Source organism: Stylophora pistillata, chromosome 5 (assembly GCF_964205215.1).
Source record: "Stylophora pistillata chromosome 5, jaStyPist1.2, whole genome shotgun sequence".
NCBI classification, from domain to species: domain Eukaryota; kingdom Metazoa; phylum Cnidaria; class Anthozoa; order Scleractinia; family Pocilloporidae; genus Stylophora; species Stylophora pistillata.
This window is the reverse complement of record NC_142523.1, coordinates 6,878,221-6,898,901: the sequence shown is the minus strand read 5'-3', so window position 1 is coordinate 6,898,901 and position 20,681 is coordinate 6,878,221. Positions and strand designations below refer to the sequence as shown.

General features: G+C 37.1%; 2 protein-coding genes and 1 long non-coding RNA gene across 6 annotated transcripts; 1 reads left to right on the top strand and 2 right to left on the bottom strand.

The window, feature by feature from the left end:
* Positions 1-225: 225 nt before the first annotated feature.
* Positions 226-9,146, bottom strand: LOC111325041 (uncharacterized). Its single transcript, XM_022928744.2, has 6 exons — positions 7,875-9,146; positions 4,608-4,842; positions 2,532-2,838; positions 1,791-2,071; positions 926-1,018; positions 226-670 (listed from the first exon to the last, which is right to left on the bottom strand). The coding sequence occupies exons 2-6, from the start codon at positions 4,830-4,832 to the stop codon at positions 446-448; spliced, it is 1,131 nt and encodes a 376-aa protein (XP_022784479.2). The 5' UTR covers positions 4,833-4,842; positions 7,875-9,146; the 3' UTR covers positions 226-445.
* A 252-nt stretch (positions 9,147-9,398) lies between these two features.
* On the bottom strand, positions 9,399-15,235 carry LOC111325060 (uncharacterized). 4 transcript variants are annotated; one of them, XM_022928770.2, is made up of 4 exons: positions 15,097-15,235; positions 14,623-14,683; positions 13,583-13,833; positions 9,399-9,815 (listed from the first exon to the last, which is right to left on the bottom strand). In XM_022928770.2, the coding sequence occupies exons 2-4, from the start codon at positions 14,648-14,650 to the stop codon at positions 9,519-9,521; spliced, it is 576 nt and encodes a 191-aa protein (XP_022784505.2). In that variant the 5' UTR covers positions 14,651-14,683; positions 15,097-15,235; the 3' UTR covers positions 9,399-9,518. The 4 variants fall into 4 exon arrangements, with proteins under 4 accessions (XP_022784505.2, XP_022784504.2, XP_022784506.1 ...); XM_022928769.2 differs by having other exon boundaries at positions 14,623-14,752; positions 15,097-15,233; XM_022928771.2 differs by lacking the exon at positions 14,623-14,683 and having other exon boundaries at positions 15,097-15,220.
* A 122-nt stretch (positions 15,236-15,357) lies between these two features.
* On the top strand, positions 15,358-20,131 carry LOC148730032 (uncharacterized). The gene is made up of 2 exons (XR_016001632.1): positions 15,358-17,804; positions 18,435-20,131. It is a non-coding gene; the product is annotated as an uncharacterized LOC148730032 (long non-coding RNA).
* Positions 20,132-20,681: the final 550 nt, after the last annotated feature.

Genomic DNA, 20,681 nt, shown 5'->3' with positions numbered 1-20,681 from the left:
TAATGTTTCTTTTGAATTTTGTACTTGAGAACGAGGCCAGTAGGGCTAATTTAAATTTAAACAAACGAATATTAATCCGGCAGCCATTTATGAAAGTTGTCTATATTCGATTTTTGGCTGCAACCCTCTCACTGTATTTGAAGATTTTGAGCTGACTTTTTTTTTTCATCATATCTATATTTAGGTCAATGAATAATTATTGTTAAATTTAAGAATCCAAAAATATCCGTAAGACCAAATTAAACTGCACTTAAGATTTTCTCACTTTAAAATAATCTTGCAAGAAACAAACTGATTTGTATATAAAGGAAAACCAAAGTTAAAAAAAAAATTAGCCTAATCCTGTTCAAATCTCAAAGATACCTGCCTCTTCATCTGAAAATATGAGATAAGTCAAATATATTTTGAGCCAATCGTCTACTCCCTGCAAGATCTCTGTTGAAACTCATTCTTGTTTTTCACGACTAGAGGCAAACTTGAAGTATGCTTTAAGTGACAAATGATCTGATGGAAAATACTCATTGGGCAGGCCAGTGTATGGCTCAATAGCAGAAGGTGAAACTGTCTCTAAAGCTGCAGTGACCTCTAGGGACCTTGAGTCAAACCAGATATAGTCCAGAGTCCAGAGACATTCAGGTCCTTCATGGTTAGTACACCGAGGTTCTGCACCCTAGAGTTTACGCCATTCATTTAAGTATGATTATGTTTTGAGATACAGTAAATGTATGTCCTAATAAAGAAATTGATGGTTTGCATAATGATTGAATGTTTGCATGCTAACTTGAAACCACATGTACAAGATGGTCCTCTGCATTAGGTGGCAGGGTATTTCACAACTATGCATTACTTTCTTCAGGGTAATTTCAGAAACAACAATCAATTTAGTTGTGAAATTGTTAACAATCATTTTACAACTATTACTTACCATTATGTTCTTGTAGGCACTTTGTAAGTCAACAAGTGGATTGTTGATTTGTGCTTCAGTCCTGTGTAAAAGGGCCACTTGATCTGGTGACAGCTGTATGGTATGACACATGGGAGAAAGTCATTATATTAAGAATGTCTGTTACAACAAAGGACCAGCGGTCCAACTGCATACTAGGCTTCAGTCCCCTCGCGTTGGTATTTAGCTTTCTCGAGTCCATTTAGATATCCAAACCGTTAGGTATGTTTTACGTTGGCCATTTTACAGTTGTGTACTTAGTTGCCAAGCCTTTGATTCAGAGTGAGGCTAAAGATGACCTTGTTGTGATAGAGACCTGTATCTAGTTAGCATGATAACAAAGTGATTTACATTTGAAAGGCAGCAAGGTTTGTATCATAACAAGGTCATCCCTAGCCTCACTCCCATTCAAAGGCTTGGCAACCAAGCACACAACTGTAAAACGGACTATTCGCTGGTTTTATTTCATTTTGGTGTCATTTTATCGTCGGTAGTTACCTTTAGCGTAATTTAACAAAGTTCTGTCTCAGAAACCACTAGTTACGAATGAATTATGTGGTTCGTATATCCGTTTTGAAATCACCTTTATACCTTTTAACTTTTTAAGGCTGCTAATGAGAAGGAATTTTAGGGAGGTCACCTTATGCCCAAAATTACAATAGTTAACTAGTGTGGCTGCTCATGTTTTCTGCTTGTTTGGTTTGGTGCCAACGTCAGAGTTTCTTTTGATTGAAATTTTGATATCTAGCATCTGAATTTGCTATTTTTGTACTTTATGCAGTAATTAATCAATTCAGTGTGACAATTCCCTGGTTTGTCCAATCTCGATTGATATACAGCTGCATACCTGCAATGCCTTCTCCATGTATGTGTCACTACCCCATCTTATGTAATCACAGCCTTTCAGAGTATTAATCTCTTTGTCCGTCAGTTTTCCCTCGGCCAGAAGCTTATAGGCAGGAAATTGAGGCTCAATATTGAAGTCTCCACAAAGAATGTAAGCCACTCTATTACCTTGAGATTCCTGCAGTGTTGAAACCATGTCATAGAGGGCTTTGGTGACCATTGTTATTTGACATGCTTGAGAAACAGTTTCTTGCAAATTTCCCCATCGTATATGTGTTACACCTTCAAGATTAAGGCAAAAGAGGGGATTAATTAGGCTAGTGGTATCATTAAGGAAGGCAAAAGGAGGAAATGTTGTCATTACTTAGTACAGCCTGTGTATTACATGTACCAGTAGCTGTGTTCATGACATTCAGTCTGTACTGGCAACCTCGGTCAAGATTCTCCCATACAGACCTCCCACTCGGTTAATAAGAACTAAATCTTGACCTCGGTCGCTGGTACAGACCTCACTGCGTTCAGTCTCTACTGGCGACCTCGGTCAAGATTTTCCTACACAGACCTCCCGCTCGGTTAATAAGGACTAAATATTGAATGGAATTATAAAAAGAAACTCATAACAATTCCTATCAGTTTAATATCAGTCATCGCTACTAATGTTATTATCATAAATTTAGATGTAACTATTTTCATATCAGTTATGCTGATATCATATTTTCATGAATTCAAAGAAGAAACTCACACAACACTAGGAGAGAATTGCTAAGTTTATGCCTCAATGTGGCAAGTAAAACAACCTCCCAAAATTGAGGTATTTCAGCTTGCTTAAAGGTGCACTCTGCCATGTCATTCAAATGAACTGTCTTTGTTTCTTGGAGGTGAAACTTGTTTTTCTTGAAAAACAACGCCTCCCCTTCTGGGATTCCCATACACTTTTCTGCAAAAAGACCTTCATAGCCAAGCTCAGATAAATCCCCCTTCAGAATCTCTCTGAAGTAGGTTGTATCAACCTCTTGCAAACAGATGATATCACTGTCAAGCCATCTCAGCTAAATGATAAAGAAAAAAATTGTTTTTGGTGGGACTGGTGAAAATTTTGACACACAAGTACATAAATGGCTTTTGAAAAGAAAAGAATTTGTTTTGCAAAACAGACATTATCTAACAAGTAAGTATGAAATATGAAAAGCATTTGATGCATGCATTACGGGAGCAGCAAATAAAACACTCACAAAACAAATATCCACAAGTACCACAATAAGTAAAAATACTCAAAATTTGTAAATAAAGTCAAACTACTAAGTACAGTGAAAACCTGCATGTAAGAACCTGGTAATTAAGAACCTTTTGGCAGAAATTTTGGATTTTAATACCCAAAAATATAAGAAACTGTTTACCCAGCAAAACCTGCATGGTTCTTATATGAAGAGTCATTCTGGATAATGAAACAATGTTGTAGCAAAATATGTCTGTAACTATAAAATAAATGTTTTCTAGACATCTGATACTTCCATAAAACATGTTAATAATTTAATTAATTTATTTAGTTTATTTATTTATTATTTTATAATTATTTAATTTAAAGTGCTACTGCGATGAGATTTTTGCATTTTTTTTTCCCAATTTTCTGGTGTTAACTTCACATTTAGACCCTAAACTATAAGAATAAGCATAAGTTTCTCAAATTTGACAACGTTATTCCTTAAAAACAGCGCCATGAAGACATTAAAAATTCTTCCGCCATTGCTCAAATAACACACTGGAGAGCCCGCAAAAATAACTACAGCGGTTTTAGTTGTGACATCATCGACTCACTTCGACAACATCGCGAAGGCATGCCTTTACAAGAAATACGCAAAAGAAAGCTGGGGAACAATTCTTTCGAATTTTATTCCTTCTTTCCTGTGGAACCAGAAAAACAACTCTCTCTCAGCATACCAAATTAGCCACACTTGTTGAGTCGTTGACATCACTTCCGTTCTCAACCTAGTTTCTTCTTCGTGTGGAGTTCTGTAGTTCGATGAATGGCGGCCGTTTAGATCACGAATCTACAGGGAAAATAATATTACTTCTTGGTGGAGTTTTGCCATAAGATTTGGCAAATTTGTTACTTAGGGTAAGTACTTTCAACCTCTGAGGAGAAAAGAAAAGGTGCATTATTGGTCGCAGTAGGACTTTAATAATTATTTAATAGCATTTTCATTAAAGATATTTTAAGAACCTATTAAGACCCTGTTTTGCCGAAGTTGTCAGTAAATACCCCAATTCTTACATGCAGGCTTTTATTGTACTTTTACACCATGGGAAAATGGTACCAAAGATGGGATGTTAGATTCCATGGTTAAGTTTTAAGATAACTGCACATAAATTTAAAGTAGTTGTGTATATGGGGTTTGTAGGTTACCAGGGAGATTGTTGGTGGGTTTCCACAGAAAACCCTCCAACATTGAAGAACAAGAACCCACATCAGTTCCTTTCCCTTACTCTGTAATTAAGAGCAGTAACCCATTTCACCCTGCAATCACAAACTTTGAAATACATGTAGATGCATTCTGTGCACACACCTTTGGAAGACATTAAAAATTATAAATTAAGTGCTCATAATTTTTCACACTCAAAATCATGAACTAACATGCATAACTTTATACTATACAAGATAAAAGTTACATTCAGCATTTGTAGAATTCTGTCATTGGTATTCTGTGAAGTTTATTTCTTGTTTATTTATTTATTTGGCAAGGAATTAATATTAGTCTGCTCAAGATAACAAGCTTTCTGTGAGTCAATAAATATTAAAATTTGATGCTGCTTTTTGTACCTCAGCCATAAGCAGTATATGACGGTGTGAGGCTCTTCCCTTTGTTCTGATCATGTATTCCTTTGGGCAATAGCTGTAAGAGTCTTCTTTCCATGAATTCTGCAGTATCCAGTAGTCAGCAAGGATGTTGTAGGTGACAATGGAAAATTCATATTCCTCTGAGTTAGCTTCACTGACTCTCTGCAGAGCTCTTCTGGTAAAAGGTGCTTCTTTTTGCTGATTCATAATATTTATCCTAGAGTATTGTGAAATAGAAAAAGTAATGTAACCTTTGAATAAGGCTCTGCTGATGTATCAGTTACGTGATTGGCTGACCATTAGTTGTCTATCTCTCTGGTGCCAAAATAAATGTAACATTTAAGTTTTGCACCTGTTGGACCTATATATAGATATCAGAAGTTGTTTGCCTAAAGAACTGGAAAAATTGTCCAATAGTCTCTGAGTTAAAGTCTAAGCAAGGTTTTTCACATATAGTCATTTTAAACCTGTATGTATGTATACATTTAATGATAAAGGAGAATTACAACATTGCACTACAGAACTGTTTCAAAAGGGCCTGCTGGGGCTTTCTCTTCAGGTGCATGAAAGACCAACCAACTAAGGTAATCTTGAGCATGCTTGAACCATCAGCCTATAAAGATTTCCTTAGGTGGACAGTGTCTCATGCACCTGACAAGAGAAGACCAGATGCTGTGGTTGTATAATGGAAAAATATCCAGATTTTAGATCTCCACAGGTGGCTTCTCTGTATATTTAACAATTATTCCACGAGTGCGATGATAAATAGCCAACAAGGCATGTAGCGCCGAGTTGGCTATAATCATCTCGTATCCAACAAGCGCGAGTGGAATAATTGTTTTATAAAAAAAAACGCCCCCTAGATATGAGACAAATCTTCTCAACTTTATTTTGTAACAAGAAACCGGATGTTATAATGCACAGATATTAGATTATGGTATATTGGCTCATACACCATAATGGTTAAGCCAATAAAGAGTCTTGAATTGCATTATCCAATGATCCAGTTTTTAATAATAATATATATTTGCATGAGCAATGTTTGACTGGGTTCATTAAAAACTATATCAAGGTTCAGGGATGTGGGACTTTGTTGACCATCATATCAAGAATGTAGGTAATATTGACCTCATGAAACTTCATAGACTACTCAGGAGAAATGATCACTTCAAGAACTTTAGGAGGTTCAATGGTTAGGAAAAGATTAACTGATTACACATATTTTTATGTAGAGAAGTAACTGTGGGAAATTGTCGTAAATGCTGCTAGAAAGTGCTCAATACACATGAGTGTTGAGCGAAATACAATTCAAACTGACTAAAATGAAACACACGATTCCCTGCAAGAGTTGCAGGGAATCGTGTGTGTTTCATTTTAGTCAGTTTGAATTAGTAGAGAAGTGAAAGTTTTAAAAAATTTATGTTTGATTGTATTAGTTTCTTACTTAGCTTACATTTTAGGAATTGTAATCTATTAGATTAATTGTTCTTTAGAAATGTGTTTTATAATTAATAGTTTTAATTGGACGAGTAATTATAAACAATTATTGGATGAGGTTTTTGTGACGTCCAGAATAATCAAGGTCGAGGTAAGTGTTATCAACCGAAGCCGAAGGCTGAGGCTGGTAACGCTAACCGATAATTGTTTTATTATACATTCTTTTAGTATTTTCCGTATCTTTATCTTCAAGTAATTTCTCAATTTCTCGCTGGGTCAATGAAGCAAAGCAAGAAGCCATTCTTGCTTCACTGTCCATGAACTTGACATTGCTCCACCGGAAATCATGCATTGCGCACGCAACCTACAGATTATTCACTAATCTGTAAGTACAGATTGGTGAATAATCTGTAGGTTGCGCTGTTTCCCAGAATTAACTGTAGGCGTTTAGCCAATGAGAAGACAGATGGTGACTACAATGTATAATAGTAATAATAATAATCTTCTTGTATAGAATTGTTTCTCTACTGAACCAACAGCACTTTACAACAGTAAATGATGTAACATTAAGAAAAAGGCCTAAAAAAAAGTTAATGATTCTGACAATTCAAACTAATTTCTAAAAAGCTTCATCTTAAGAGTAGATTTAAAATATTCTGTTGACTTGCAACGTTTTATACTTAATGCGAGGGTATTCCACAGTTTTAGGGCAATGAAGGAAAAAGCTTGCTACCAGTGGTTCTTTATCAGATGAATGTAATGTCCTTGATGGTCTATAGTGAATTAAGAGGTCACTTAGGATGGCGCTAGTTGATTAAGATATTTATAAGTCATTAGTAAAATTTTTAAACGAATATGCTCATGAATGGGTAACCAATGCAGATCTCTTAGCACGTGTAGTGTACTCGTGTTTACGTGAGCCTGTTAGAAGTCAGGCTGCTCAATTTTGGATATTATTTTGTTAAGTACATGACCCCACAAGTTTTTAGCTTTAATAGGCCATTTTACAGTTGTGTACTTAATTGCCAAGCCTTTGATTCAGAGTGAGGCTGAAGGTGACCTTGTTGTGATAGAGACCTGTATCTACTCAGCATGATAACAAAGTGATTTACATTTGAAAGGCAGCAAGGTTTGTATCATAACAAGGTTAACCCTAGCCTCACTCCCATTCAAAGGCTTGGCAACCAAGCACACAACTGTAAAATGGACTATTCTTATCGTGTTTAAATAAAGATTCTATTCTATTCTAACTCCAAGAGCGTCCACTTTAGAATCACTTTTCTAAGATTTTGACGACTAGTCGGAAGTTTCTCGGGAGCCATTAATAATTTACTATGGATATAATTCTTTGATAAAGAAAACGATGACGACTTCAGAGACCACGCGGCTCTGTTTTAGAATAGTTAAAGGATTACACGGAAATCTCTCCTTTTTTAGTTGTGTATTTCCTGCAATTTTATAAGAAAAATTCGCTTGAAAGAGATTACAGATTTGAACTGAAGGCTAAATTAAAGCTACACGGTTCATGTTATTTTCGTTCGGCCAATTACACCACAGTGACGGTGAAGAAGACAAATTATTTTTTACATCTTTTTCATCGAGAATCACGCTTTCGACAACTCCGATCCTTGCCTAGTCGTATGCAGGACACTTATCGCATACCAAAGACGTGTGTATATATAAAAAATAGAGTATCCGAACGAGAAAATCGGAAGCTTTGTACTTTGAAATTTATCCTCGTGTGGAACTCAAACGAGAGTAACAAATGTTAAACTTCATTTTTTATTTTTACATTTGTGTTTAACAACTCACCTCAGTCGAAGTCTTCAGCCGACACTTTCGTGATTCTACAAGATCCCGATGAATGTGATCAATAATTAAAAACGAAAATTTAGAGACCGGTGCCCTAGGTAGCCGGCTCAAATGGCACCGTTATGCGTGACTGCGTGACTCTTGCTCCCTCTTGACGGGCGTCTCAACTATTCTTCAATAATGTTGGTAATCATTAAAATTATGGTAATAATTGAAATAACGATCAAATGAAAAGCTGGAAAAGGGCAGCTTTTCTCGAGCTCTTTGCTCAAGGACAAAAATGTATGATTAAAAAAATCACTAAAATAAAACTCATCAGTTGAAGTGAGTTTGGGACACACCGTGTGACGTATACGAGGCCATGCTGAGGAATACTTACTTCGGATGGATACTTCTACATACGTATTCAGAAGTAAACCTTTTTTTTAAGAAGTTAGAACGTCATTTTTACATATAAATATGAAGTGAGAAAAATAGATTTATCGTGAAAGACTGGCATCTGGCTGATGAACAACGAGAATAAAAAAAAATAGACCAACGAGTGGCTCTCAATTCCAAAGTTTTGTTTTAAATCTGGCTGTAGACAGGAATCAACAACGTATCTTTCATTTTACAAAGTATATCCGACAGCCCGGTTGCTAAGAAAGCATGATGGTCTCATTGAAAAATTACTGACCAGTCGAGGCTAACAATGTTGTTCGCAATGGCAGATACAAGGCTACTAATTTACATGTCTCTTATTTCCGTCATGGAATCGCCGTTTTGTCGCCCCTCTGACATTTCAAGCGAGGACCTCTTACCTAGCCTACCTACTATCATAGCTTTTTGCACTAGGGTAACAAGGAAAATTTGTGTTAAAAGGTTGTTAAACAGAGAAATGATGATAACATACACTAGCAGAGGCGTTAGAATCACATTTTAAATTATAACATAACCAAAGTAAAGCACGCGCTCTGATTGGTAAATTTAGCGTCCCCCATTTGCCCATGGGTGTACGCTGCTGATGTGAGTAAATGCAAAGACTATTTTTCCGCGCGCGCTTGTTTTTTCTGGTCACGTATGATTTGTTAAATAAAAGGGAACTCGTTAGCTACAATGTATCAATGTTATGTTAGAAAACAAATGGTAAACACCACAGCGTAAACTATTGAGTTATGGATGCATTTGGGAGGTTTGCTAAGCACTCAAGAAGCTAGAGTCGCTCTCGGCTATCGCCTCGAGCGACTCTTACGCTACTTTCGTGCTTAGTAACCTCCCGCGTGCATCCATAACTCAATAGTGTACGCTGTGGTGTTTACCATTTGTTAATTGCTGTTCATCGCCGCTACCTTGATAGGGCAAAATAGTTACAAGTTTGAAAATCTCGGAACTCAGTCTACACTGAATGGTGACCTCCCTCGTATAAGCTTGATAAGGGTTCGCGTATTTGATGTGAGACCGATTTCATGCCACAGCTTTGAACGTGTCATTAAAATAATATTGCAGGAGATTTCAATGAGAAATTATAATTAGCGAGACACGTGATGAAAGTATATTTCTATAGTCGCTCGGACCGTTTATTATGAAGTCTCGTCCTGCTGGTTACAATATCAGTTCATGACTCAGTAGTCCCTCGTTAGTCTTTGTAAGAATGAATTTGTTTCATTAGAAACTGATCCTCTGAATTACGGATACAGGGATCGACGTCGCCGAAGGAAACATCGGGGAATAAAGGGGCAAATCTGCTGCCTTCTGTGATGGGCTTGCATTAACCAATATACCTCCGTGTCCTCCACCCAACGTTGTTGCAGACAGAAATCTTGGACATAAACAGCGTGGACAGTGCGAGAAACCAGCGTGGCTGTCAGGTGGTGGTAATATAGACTGGTAAGAACTGCTCATTTCTGACTCAGTGTTGCCTGGGTGTTTATTCAGCTTATATACAAACCTCTGGCCGGGAACCTGTAAAAAAATATCGTAAAATGAAAGGCACGATGAATGGATTATACAACATGTTTACTGTCCAATGAACATAATCTGTCCCTGTTCAGCAATGTATTCTCAGACATTTAATTACTAATTGCAATCATAAAATGTACATTCAATAACACTGCACGTCCCAGGCCTCCATTAGATCCGAGGCTCTCAGTGTGCACACACAAACTGAATAAAGCTTCAAGACTTCGCGGACCCACATTTTTCTACATTATGAAAACAAAAACAAGCTCTAGTTTTCTTACGTTTTGTACACAACTTCAATCAGATGCGTTAATTTCTCATTGTAAGTTACTTTGGTTGTCGTAATTTTGGATCCCAAACTCTCGTTGACCTCCTTTTGCATATCGACATTTTTTTGTAGTTGTACTTTTCGTGGGACCTTCCATTGGTGCATACTCTCTCTCAACAACTTTGGTTACTGTAGTGGTTTGGACACAGTATTGGTCTCTGCACATTTGATAGACAGCTTTACAGTAAAGAGCTTTGGTTCCTTCTTGACTTTGGCCTTCTCTGTATTTAGGTTCAAGTGAAGAAGAGAAAGTAATGGGAAAGCATAATTTCTTGGTTCATTCTTTGCTGAGCTATTATTGAAGAATGTTGGCTGTTTTACTTTTGGTTTTCATCAATACTTTCTGCAGACTTTTTAGTCGTTGTGTTTTGCAAACAAATCTCTTTAGTGTAATTTGTGAAAGCATGCATGTTTGGTGGCTGTTATTTTTTAAGGGCAAATTTAATTACTGTTCATTTTGTTAAAAGAAAGCTTCCATGGTGAATCAAGTTGCGGTTAAAATGTGATAATATCCTGTATTATGAAGATTGGTTTGAAAATTTGGGAAAAAGGACCCGAAATGTATAAGAACTGCACAAAATATAAGCAATATCAATGCTTTGCTTCGTATGACGTTATTCTGTTGCCATCTTTACCATTAGACAGGAGCTCTCTCGTTTGCATGAGTCGCAAGGGATCATGCAGATTCAACATGTTCGATTTTTATTCTTGTACCAAGTACTTCATTCCCATTTATGACGAAAAGTTTTAACTTTCAAGATTACTCTTTATAAGTTAACGACGATTTGTTACACCAGCGAAAGGTTTGTATGCTATGGTTTAGTAAGTAACATTGCTTGCTGTGCATTTTGTAACGAGTGTAGTTGTGCTGTATTCCGTGAAGAACTTTGATTCTTGCATCTTCGGCAAACAGTTGGTAATAAGCACTTTTTCTGGGGCATTTTTCTTGCCTCTCTTTTTGTGGTCAAATTGATATGAACTTTGATTCCTGTAATTTGTGTAAATAGTTTGGTTGGGGGTACTTCTAGCAAGCTACTCTCGTCACTGCGTGTGACAGACCAAAGACAACAACCAAATTGTCTCCAATTATTAGAGCTTGGTTGCTCTAATGTTTGGAGACAATTTGGTTGTTGTCTTCAAAGAAGTAGTTTTGTTGCTGCAATTTTGATGGGTAACTCTACTTGCTGTGCTTTTTGTGAACAATTTTATGCTTTCCTATTTGGTGGTTGCCCTTTACGCAGATGAATTTGATTGAGTTACCTCTAGAGAACAATTCTGGTTGCTATTTATTTTACAAATAAGCTTCACACCAGCAGTTTCTGTTGACATGTATAATTGTTGTTCTCTTGTAAATATGCTTGATAGCTGCACTGTTTGCAAATATGTTTTCTCAGACAAGAGATTGCTTTACCTTTGAAAACACATGAAAACCTTTTGTAGCTGTAATGTCTGTAAGCCCATCTGGATGCTGTTTCTGCCGTTATTTTGGTAGATGACTTAGGTTGCTGTATTTCTTTGGAAGACTTTGTTTGCTACTCTTTTAATGGAAAGTTTTGAGCGCTCTACTATTGTAGGCTGCCATTGTGAAAAGGTTTGTTTTACGTTCTTTAATTGAACAGGCTTGGTTGCTGCACATTCTGTAAACAATGTTAGCCGGGCGCTTTACCTTCTATTGACTACTGAGTTTGGTTGCTTGAACATTTGTGAAAAATGTGCCTGTTGTTACTTTCAATCTAGTTTGTTTGCTATACTTTTTGTAAAGTGTAGTATATTCACTTCGTGTCTGTTTTTCTCTTCTTGGTAGCTGTAAACAGTGAGCTGGAGAGAGGCGATAACTCAGTGCATCCACCAGAATCGGGAAGTACTGTAAGAAGCTACCGTAATTTAGAAAGATTCAACTGAAAGATATCTTTCGAACTGTTTGCAACAACCTTGTTTACCAAATGCTTCTCGCTGCAATTTTTTGCTTGATTGCTATACACTGGAACAATTCGGAAATGTTTAATTGCTGCGCAAGAAGATTGTGGATTGATTTGCAACAATTTATTGTTTACCGTCGTAACAAATTCCCTCAGGAGTTATTTTCTGCAGTTCAGAGAGCAATTCGGAAATGTTTAATTGCTGCGCAAGAAGATTGTGGATTGATTTGCAACAATTTATTGTTTACCGTCGCAACAAATTCCCTCAGGAGTTATTTTCTGCAGTTCAGAGAGCATTCGTAGGTTATTCCTTAGTAAGTCTAGTGCTTAGGTTTGGTCCTTTGTTACTAATTATGGGCAGGTTATAGAGTGCCCTGTATTCGATTTAAGTTGTTAACAAATTATATATGTCTCCAGATCGGATCGGAGGTAACACCAGTATGCTTTATATTCTTATAAAATACGCCACTTTCAACCAAGCACAACATTTGTTAGACTACTTCACATCACTCGATTGGTCATCGCAACACAACAGATGTCGAACAAAGTTATAAATATAGTTAGATTGTTTGGCGTAGAGTGCAGGACCTATAAACTATAAAGTTCACTTTTTAGCTGAGATAATTGGACCTGTTGGTAAAAGCAACGGCAGAACTGTGGCCCATGAAAGTGTGTAACCTGTTCACTTTTCTGTATTACATACTGTGACTAAACAACTTAGTGCTAGCATCTTGCCGTCAAAAAATCGCCGGCTTACAATATAGTGCAGTCGAAACAGTCAACAGGTTCGTATATTCCGCTACTTTTAGAGAAACTACAGGGTTAAATGAGATTTGAAGGTCATATAAATTTTTAAATTCTTGTTATAAGTGCAGTTGTTCTCCAGTGGAGGAGAGACTCTTCCTAAGTTATATCATTTCGACTCTTTATCTTTTGTAATGATCCATCGCTTCTGGTAACAGAGGCCTCCGAAAACTCCATGTTTATTTCAGGACTATAACCTGTTTTTGTCGCATTTGTCTAAGCCAAGAATATTTGAAACTTCCCACTATTTTTCGTCACGAAACTCTGCTCTGTGCTTTGTGGTTAAGCTCGTTCTTACAACCAAGCAGGGTTTGTGTCACTGATTTCAAAACTTTATTGTTAGTTGTTCACTGAAAAGATTCTCTAATGGATATAATCAAGACAAAATAGTGAAGAGGCCCCATTATTTTTATTTCTGTATCATGAAATGTACTTCCAGGTTTCGGAATTGATTACGCTTATCTAAAATATGGCACTAGGTGTCAAATTTGGTTGCCTTACTTTTGAAAGAGTCGAAGGGTTAGGTCACGGTTTTGGAGTTGATTCTTGTAACTTGCATGGAGAGCACCTCCAAGGTTTAAGAGTCAATTGTGTACATGAGAAAGTCATAGCCAAGAGGTTTTGCAAATCTTTTGAGCTTACAAAGCATTAATAGTCATATGTGTTGATGGAAATGTCTCTTAGTTTTGTAAGAATAAGGGGCTTTATAAGTGACTCACCTTTTTTGTGATCATGTTCTGTTGGTAAGTATACCTCGAGTCTCGATTATTCTTCACGCAAGTAGTAATGTCTTTATTTGGTTTGGATGTCCTTTTTCTTTCCCATCCTTTCTCAGGATATCTCAGTTTAAATTCTCTACGAACTTTTCTTCGCCTTGTGCTGGCTGCACGGCACCTTTTGGTTTTCAAATGCTGTTCCAGATGAGTCATATTCTTTTGGCGAAGTAGTGTAGCCTCTGAATATATTTTCTCTGTTTAAGGGATTAAGATAATTTGAACTGAACACTGAATCTGTATAACCCAGAAACAAATGTCATTTAAAACTTGTTACTAAAGTTAACCCAATCTACAAATAGTCTTACCGAGAGCTTGCGAAATTGCAAGAAATTTGGGGTCTAAATCTTAACGAAACTCGCTGGACAGGCGTCTATGCTTGTCGCGATGAAAATTAGAGAATACCATTGCCGCTAGAGTAAGCAATGTTGGGTCCAATGTGTTAGTCGTTGCATGCAAGGACTTTTATGTCATAAAAGAACTTAGATATTATAAGTCAAGCAGAACAGCAGAACTACCTGGTAGCAGGAAGTTACAAATTAGCCTAAGTTTACGGAGACCTCATTAATTTATTTGTCAAAAACTGAATTTAGAGTTTCACTAGTAAAGCAAAGCCCTTTCGTTCGATTCAACCAGAAAAGCATACATTCAGTGAGTTAGCTGAATAAGACTTTGCACTAACAGAGTTAAACGCGTGAGACTAAATACAAGCTCACAGAATTATTCCTTCACTGATTACATCAGTAACGAACTCTCCATCGACTGAATTCTCTTCAAATACTTTCTTTGCCAACCAACAATACAACTCCACGTGCACCTCGGCAGGGCTTCAAGAGCTGTACAAATGCGGGTAAGATTTACGGCGGCCGAAGCACTATACTCCACTGCAACGAAGTGGGTATAGAGCCACGCGGTTCATCTTTAAGAAGACATAGATTTGGTTTATAAATGATACGTAATAATAAAAATTTTCACAGGATATTTACCACGTCGCAGCTTACTCGAGGCAGCCATAGAGTTTCCGCTCCACACAGTTCAACTGAACAGCTATAGTATTCCACAGAAAATTTAGTGATAACGCAATGTTTTGATACCAGCCGGTGATTTCCTTTCACACTCAAAAGACAAAGCACGGGAAGTGAAAAATGATATATATGCGATGAACTTTGTGGAGGCTGTCGACACACGATTGTCAACGCGGATCGAGATACCTCATGGGAAAACTCTTCTAAGGGTCCAAAATTGCAAAAGTGACTTATATTTCGTTAGCAAAGAAAATCACAGCTCACTTAGCTCTTGAAAACTATTATTTTCCATATATTGTTTTCTCTTTATCAAAATTGTAAAGAGTAAAAGCAACCACATGAACGTAAACCCCAATGTGCAAGGCACACAGACTGTATTTGGTTTTCCTCAAGAAAGATCGAGACGGAATACTTTGAGCATTAAATTTAAATTACCTCTATCATAATTTCATCAGCTCCTCCTGCAGAAACTGCTTTTAATGACTCGATGGTCTCCCCCAGACTGATAATATTAGGATGAGCTGTCGTAACTTCTTCCTGTCTTGTTCAACGGAAGTTCAAAACATTCTACGACGCAAAGTTTATTTGTTTGGATTGTAACTAGGGCCCCGCCGCTATATTATAACTGAGTAGATTTTCACGGGGAAAAAAAAAGAAGAAGAAGAAGAAGCGAGTGAAATTTGGTCCTTTACAGACATTTTTTTTTTTTAAAACCTAGGGTTAGTTAGAATCGAATTTCGAATGACCATAGAGTTAATGTAACGTTCAACCCTTCACTCCTTAGTTTTCATTACTAATTCTCCTTCCTCAAGCTGTTTGCTATAAAAATCTTTATTATGTTTCGTCAGAGAATTTGATATTATTATTGTTATTACTATTGATATTATTCTTTACTCTCATCACTTTTCTGCTATATATTGCATTAATATTGTAAGGAGAAATTGTAAGAGTTAGAGAGTTAAAGAAAAACAGTTTACACTAGAATTCTCTGGATAATCCTAACGCGTATGCTCAATTATGTTGCATTTGGAGATGCAGTGCAGAGAAAGCGTTTTTCAAAATGTTTCGGTAAAAAGTGTTCTATGAAGTTTGAAGTCACCAGTTATAGGAACGAAGGATTGATATAATTTTTTCTGGAATAGAATTTCGCAACAGATTTGAACTGTTTTACTCGTGCGCTCACCCACGTTCTTCTAAGGAAGTAGGAAGTTGAACCTTCGATGGAACGTTGCCAGTTGCCATTGATATTATCCTATGCATTTTACTTGAAGGGGATTTTCGCTCTATATGGAAAATTATTCGAAGATGCTTTTCGAGGATATAAGCTATGCTAAAAATATTTTAAATGTGACAGAAAGGCTTAAAATTGTCGGTTCATGATTTGTAGCGTGTAGATTATTAGAAATGTCTTGGTGAAGTCGAACTTGAAATCCTAACATGAATGTTATTTAGGTAGACATAACAAAGTAGAAAGCAATTTGGAATGTTAAAAGTTCCACATTAAGATGAGTCGATTTTGGGGAAGTGGAGTATTATCATCGATGTATGAAAAAAGGAATCGACAAAAAGCTGGTTGCATGCTAAATATGATTCAAACCCACGCGAGAACAACGAACAATATGCAAGGTTGATACATTGACGCGCAACTGGAACGATTGACTTGCAACTTACGCCAAACGTTTCGGATCGTAGGGCAGATATCATGGTGTAAAAACTCAAATTAGGGAATATAAAATGTGGGATTAGGACAATAAACCGTAAGCTAAATCTCCTAAATCTTCTCTGTACTAGTTAGCAAGGAAAGGTTAAAGCACGTACGCACTTCTCCTAAAGAGTAGGGGAGGTGATGCTCGTTGCTGTGGACTCGGTTCTGCCTCCAAAATTGGAGGCACTTGCTGGGTTTCCTTGCAAAAAATTGTAAACTGCGTAATTCAGTCTAGTCAAAGCCTGTACGCTCGTACGTTATCCGGTCACGTAGTCCCACTCACCGGAAATACAACTATAAATAACGACAGTGGTTTTACCCTGAAAATACTAAACAGATTTAGAAAGAAAGTTGAAAACAAAGAAAAAAAAAGAGAAACTCGCTCGTGCGTTGTCCGGTCACGTAGTCCCAGACACTCAACAGAAATACTACTATAAATAACGCCAGTGGTTTTACCCTTAGAATGCTTAAAATTGGACCAATAGATTCATCGCAAACATTTTTGTGAGACTCATATTACGCCACAGACGTTCATATTTCTCTCAAGAATCTATTTCAGCTCTCTGCTATTCTCTGGTAATAACAACTCTCGCAATAACATCCGACGAAAATTAATTTTAAACGCCAAGGAAATAATGTGCTCGCTCATCAGTATCCGAGTAAGTTAATAATGACGCACCGCCGGCGCTGCCTGACAGTTATTGCCTGAATAAAATAAGATAAATGAGATCGTAGGCTTGATATCATGAATGTATTTATGTGTACTAATAGAATCTTACACGTCGTTGGACAAATAAAACAATGGATCAATTCAGCCCGTAAACTGATAAATACTATGAGGTCATTTTCACAGAAAGGAAATACGTCTGTGAGCTATGTCAATACAGCATTAGCTAATCAAGAGGTATATTTGCATAACAATCTTTTTTTGTGTGTGTGTGTGTGTGTTTTTTTTTTCTTCTGTCAGAGTGTTGTTTCAATTCATATCGTATTTTGACTGTAATTTATGCATATCCAAAGAATCGAAACGTTTCATTTTGTATTGCTAGACTTGATAGGAGACTAAAGACGTAAGCGTAATTGTCAGTAATGAAGTTGGGCTTCATTGAAGCGCGACTCATTTAGTTGTCAAGGGCAATTAACTCGAATCCCGTTAAGACGTTTTTCAGTTCAAGCCAGCGAGTGTTTTCGTTCAGTCCTGAAAAAAAAGATTGCTTTGGAAAGTGTATTAGTGCCGGGCTTTTTGTAATCCCTACGGAGCGAATCCTCGTGTCTCAAACGTCTAATAGACCCATTTCAGATGTGACGTCATGACACGTGATCTCGCGAACTGGAGGACAACTTCAAGTTTGTTTACAAATGGCGACACTAGGCACTACAAAGCGAGGGTTTTTACCCGGGTATTTCAGGGCTTGCAGTTGAAAGACGCTAAGGAAAGGTATTTAGAGGAGTTGAAAGATATTGACGGAGAAGATCCTTACAAAATTCCGCGAAACGAGTGGATAGACGATGTAGATAATATCAATCAAAATATACGCGATATGGCAAAAGAATTCGATACGATATACCGGGGTTGGAGAGAATAGTTTTATGTCTTAAAAAAACTGCCACTGTAAATATTTAGGCGTTCTGGTTTATCATAGAATGCACAAAATTGATCTTTAACAGAGCCATCCAATGCAATGAGAAAGATATATGTGTATTTTCCCGTGAAGTTTTACGAACTTTTGCGAACCCACGATAATTACGTACTTGAAATTCTTGTGGTTGAGGTCAGGAAGGGTTTGACCATTCGTATGGGTGGACGAAGTGTATTTTGCAGATGTTTTGACTGAGACTATTTCTACAATAACTACGCGAAATGAATGATCAGGAAAACGAAACTGAGTAAAGGGCACGAATTTCGATATTGCCAAAACTACCAGTAAAATCACTTGCACGGATACGTATCCAGATGTTTACCAAATATCATATATATATATAAATTGTAATTATTTCACTAGCTATTTGTGAGCTTGGATAGTTCATGTTATTTTAGGTGATTCCTAAATGGTTTTCGTTAACACAGGCACGGTAATTGCCAGAAGGGCGATGATATTTGGAGGACTAGCTGGTGGCACTTGAAAAAATCTTGTCAGGTCGTACAAAATAAGATAACCTTGACGAAAAGTCAGACCTTCCCGAGGCCTTTCGAATTTCATAAAGACAGCTCTTAGACTAATCCATCCAGCCGAAACCTGTTCCCGCTTTTGTCTCATCCGTTTGGGCGTTTTTGACAATTTTAGGAACAATGAACCAACAATGCACTCTTGTAAATGGGGAATCTAATGCAAAAATAGAACAGTAGACGTTGATTCAAAATTTTTACAATTCTTAATCGATGCACATGCGGGAGTTTTGGCTACAAACAGTCCACGTCCGGAAGCAAATCCTGAAACGGATAACATTTTCTGATGGAGGAGAAACTACGGAATCAGTAGCACTTTCGATTCTTGTCACGTTTGTATTTCAAACGATGAATATGCATAAATTTTTAGCTTAAGAGTCTCCATGAACAGGAAACGATTCTTAAACGGATAGCATGTACTTGGGACTGAAGGATACTTGTGAAATTCGTCTTGCACTTTCGGTTCCTGTCACGTTTGATATTTCAAACAGATAGTGGCACTTTCAGGAACAGCCACTTACCTGCGGTCTGCGAAAGCCTACAAGTCATTAATCAGTACTATTTTTAAGACTTCTGTGGCCCCTTTTGCAGTCACGGCCGCCTGATCGTCCATCTTCATCTACGGAAAAAATGCTCGAAGAAAGCATGAAAATGTGAAAAAAAAATTTGCAAAGAAGAGGTTGCAAAATGACGAAACGTGGACGGAAAACACTTCGTTTTGGATCAGGTTGAATATAGTCATCTTTTGTGGAACGGCTCTCGTGTTTTGCTTCGACAGCAACTTGACAAATTTAGTTTTTAAGATTTAAAAAGTACTTTTTAGCGATTGTTTGAAAAGATTAGCTTATGTTAACGTTAACTAGTGCTATTAAGCAATCGATTCAAACTTTTCTAACGAAAAAATGTGTTAAAGAGTTAGATCGAAGGAAAAAAGAAATAAAGTTTTTGAGACGTCATAAGTTATTAGCAATTGACAAGCAAACGCGAAACAAACTCGCAAATTAACTTTACTAACTTCGGATTTGAGAGTTATTCCTCAAACTCTGTCGGCAGTTATCTACGAGAAAAAGAAAACGAAAGACAAAAACATTAATTATAAAATAACAGACCAGTGAGGTTAGTAAAACCACTTCCGGCTTCCGGTCTGCTATTTTCGATGTTTACAAAAGATGAAAACATGTCTCTTCATTGACACATCGCGACCTTCCTCCCACTAACGCACAAGCTCAATAATCAATGTTTACTATTATCAATAATCAGCATTCTAACTACGTTTATTAGCGGATGGTAAAAATTGCCTGCAAAGGAAGTAGTTTACTGCCTTTTTTTCAATAAGCATAATACACAAGTAAAGAAATCATCCCCCCTCGCGCGAGAGCTGCGATTAACGAAACTGCAGAAAAGAAGTAAGCTTGGATAAATTCAAGCTTCGACGAGACTCAAACACACGCTTCCCAGATACTACATTTGGCTGGGTGCCTCAACCAAATGAGCTTCAAAGTCACCTTTTGGGAGCGAGACAAAGTTTGGAAGGCTTTCTCTCTTGTAAAAGAATCTATCTCAAATATTAAATAAAATAAATAATATTTTGACTCGTGGATGATGACTCTTATTTTTGGGTGGAAAACACTTCCAATCATTCGGAATAGTAATCTTGATTGTACAGTTTGTTTTATCAGAGAAATGATATGTCGTAGCCATATTTTAAAACTAGGTTTTCTCCCTTCTCCTAACTTTCTATTCATAGCTTTTTCAATATCGAGTTTGCTGTAGCGTCTTCCCAACCTTTTTGCATCGTTACCTCCATTTCGGCCCCATTTTCTCGCATCTCCTCACCAAAAATCACAGAATTTGGTCCCACTATTTCTCACGAGAACCGAAATGAACTTCAAAGTTAGCGGTAGACGATGCTAACAAGCTCTTCGGAGCTTTTAAAATACCAGATCTCAAAGTTTAAAGCGAACAGAGTTAATTCATGAAGTGATGAAGAACTCAAGTCGAACAATCCTCCAAATTGAAACAAAGTGCAGATACAAATTTATTTGCAATGTTGCTGATCACTTGAGAAATTATGACACAAAAGTGTTACCAAACCTCTTAAAAAATGAAGTGCACTGAACTATCCAATGCACGTCCGGGTATTATTGG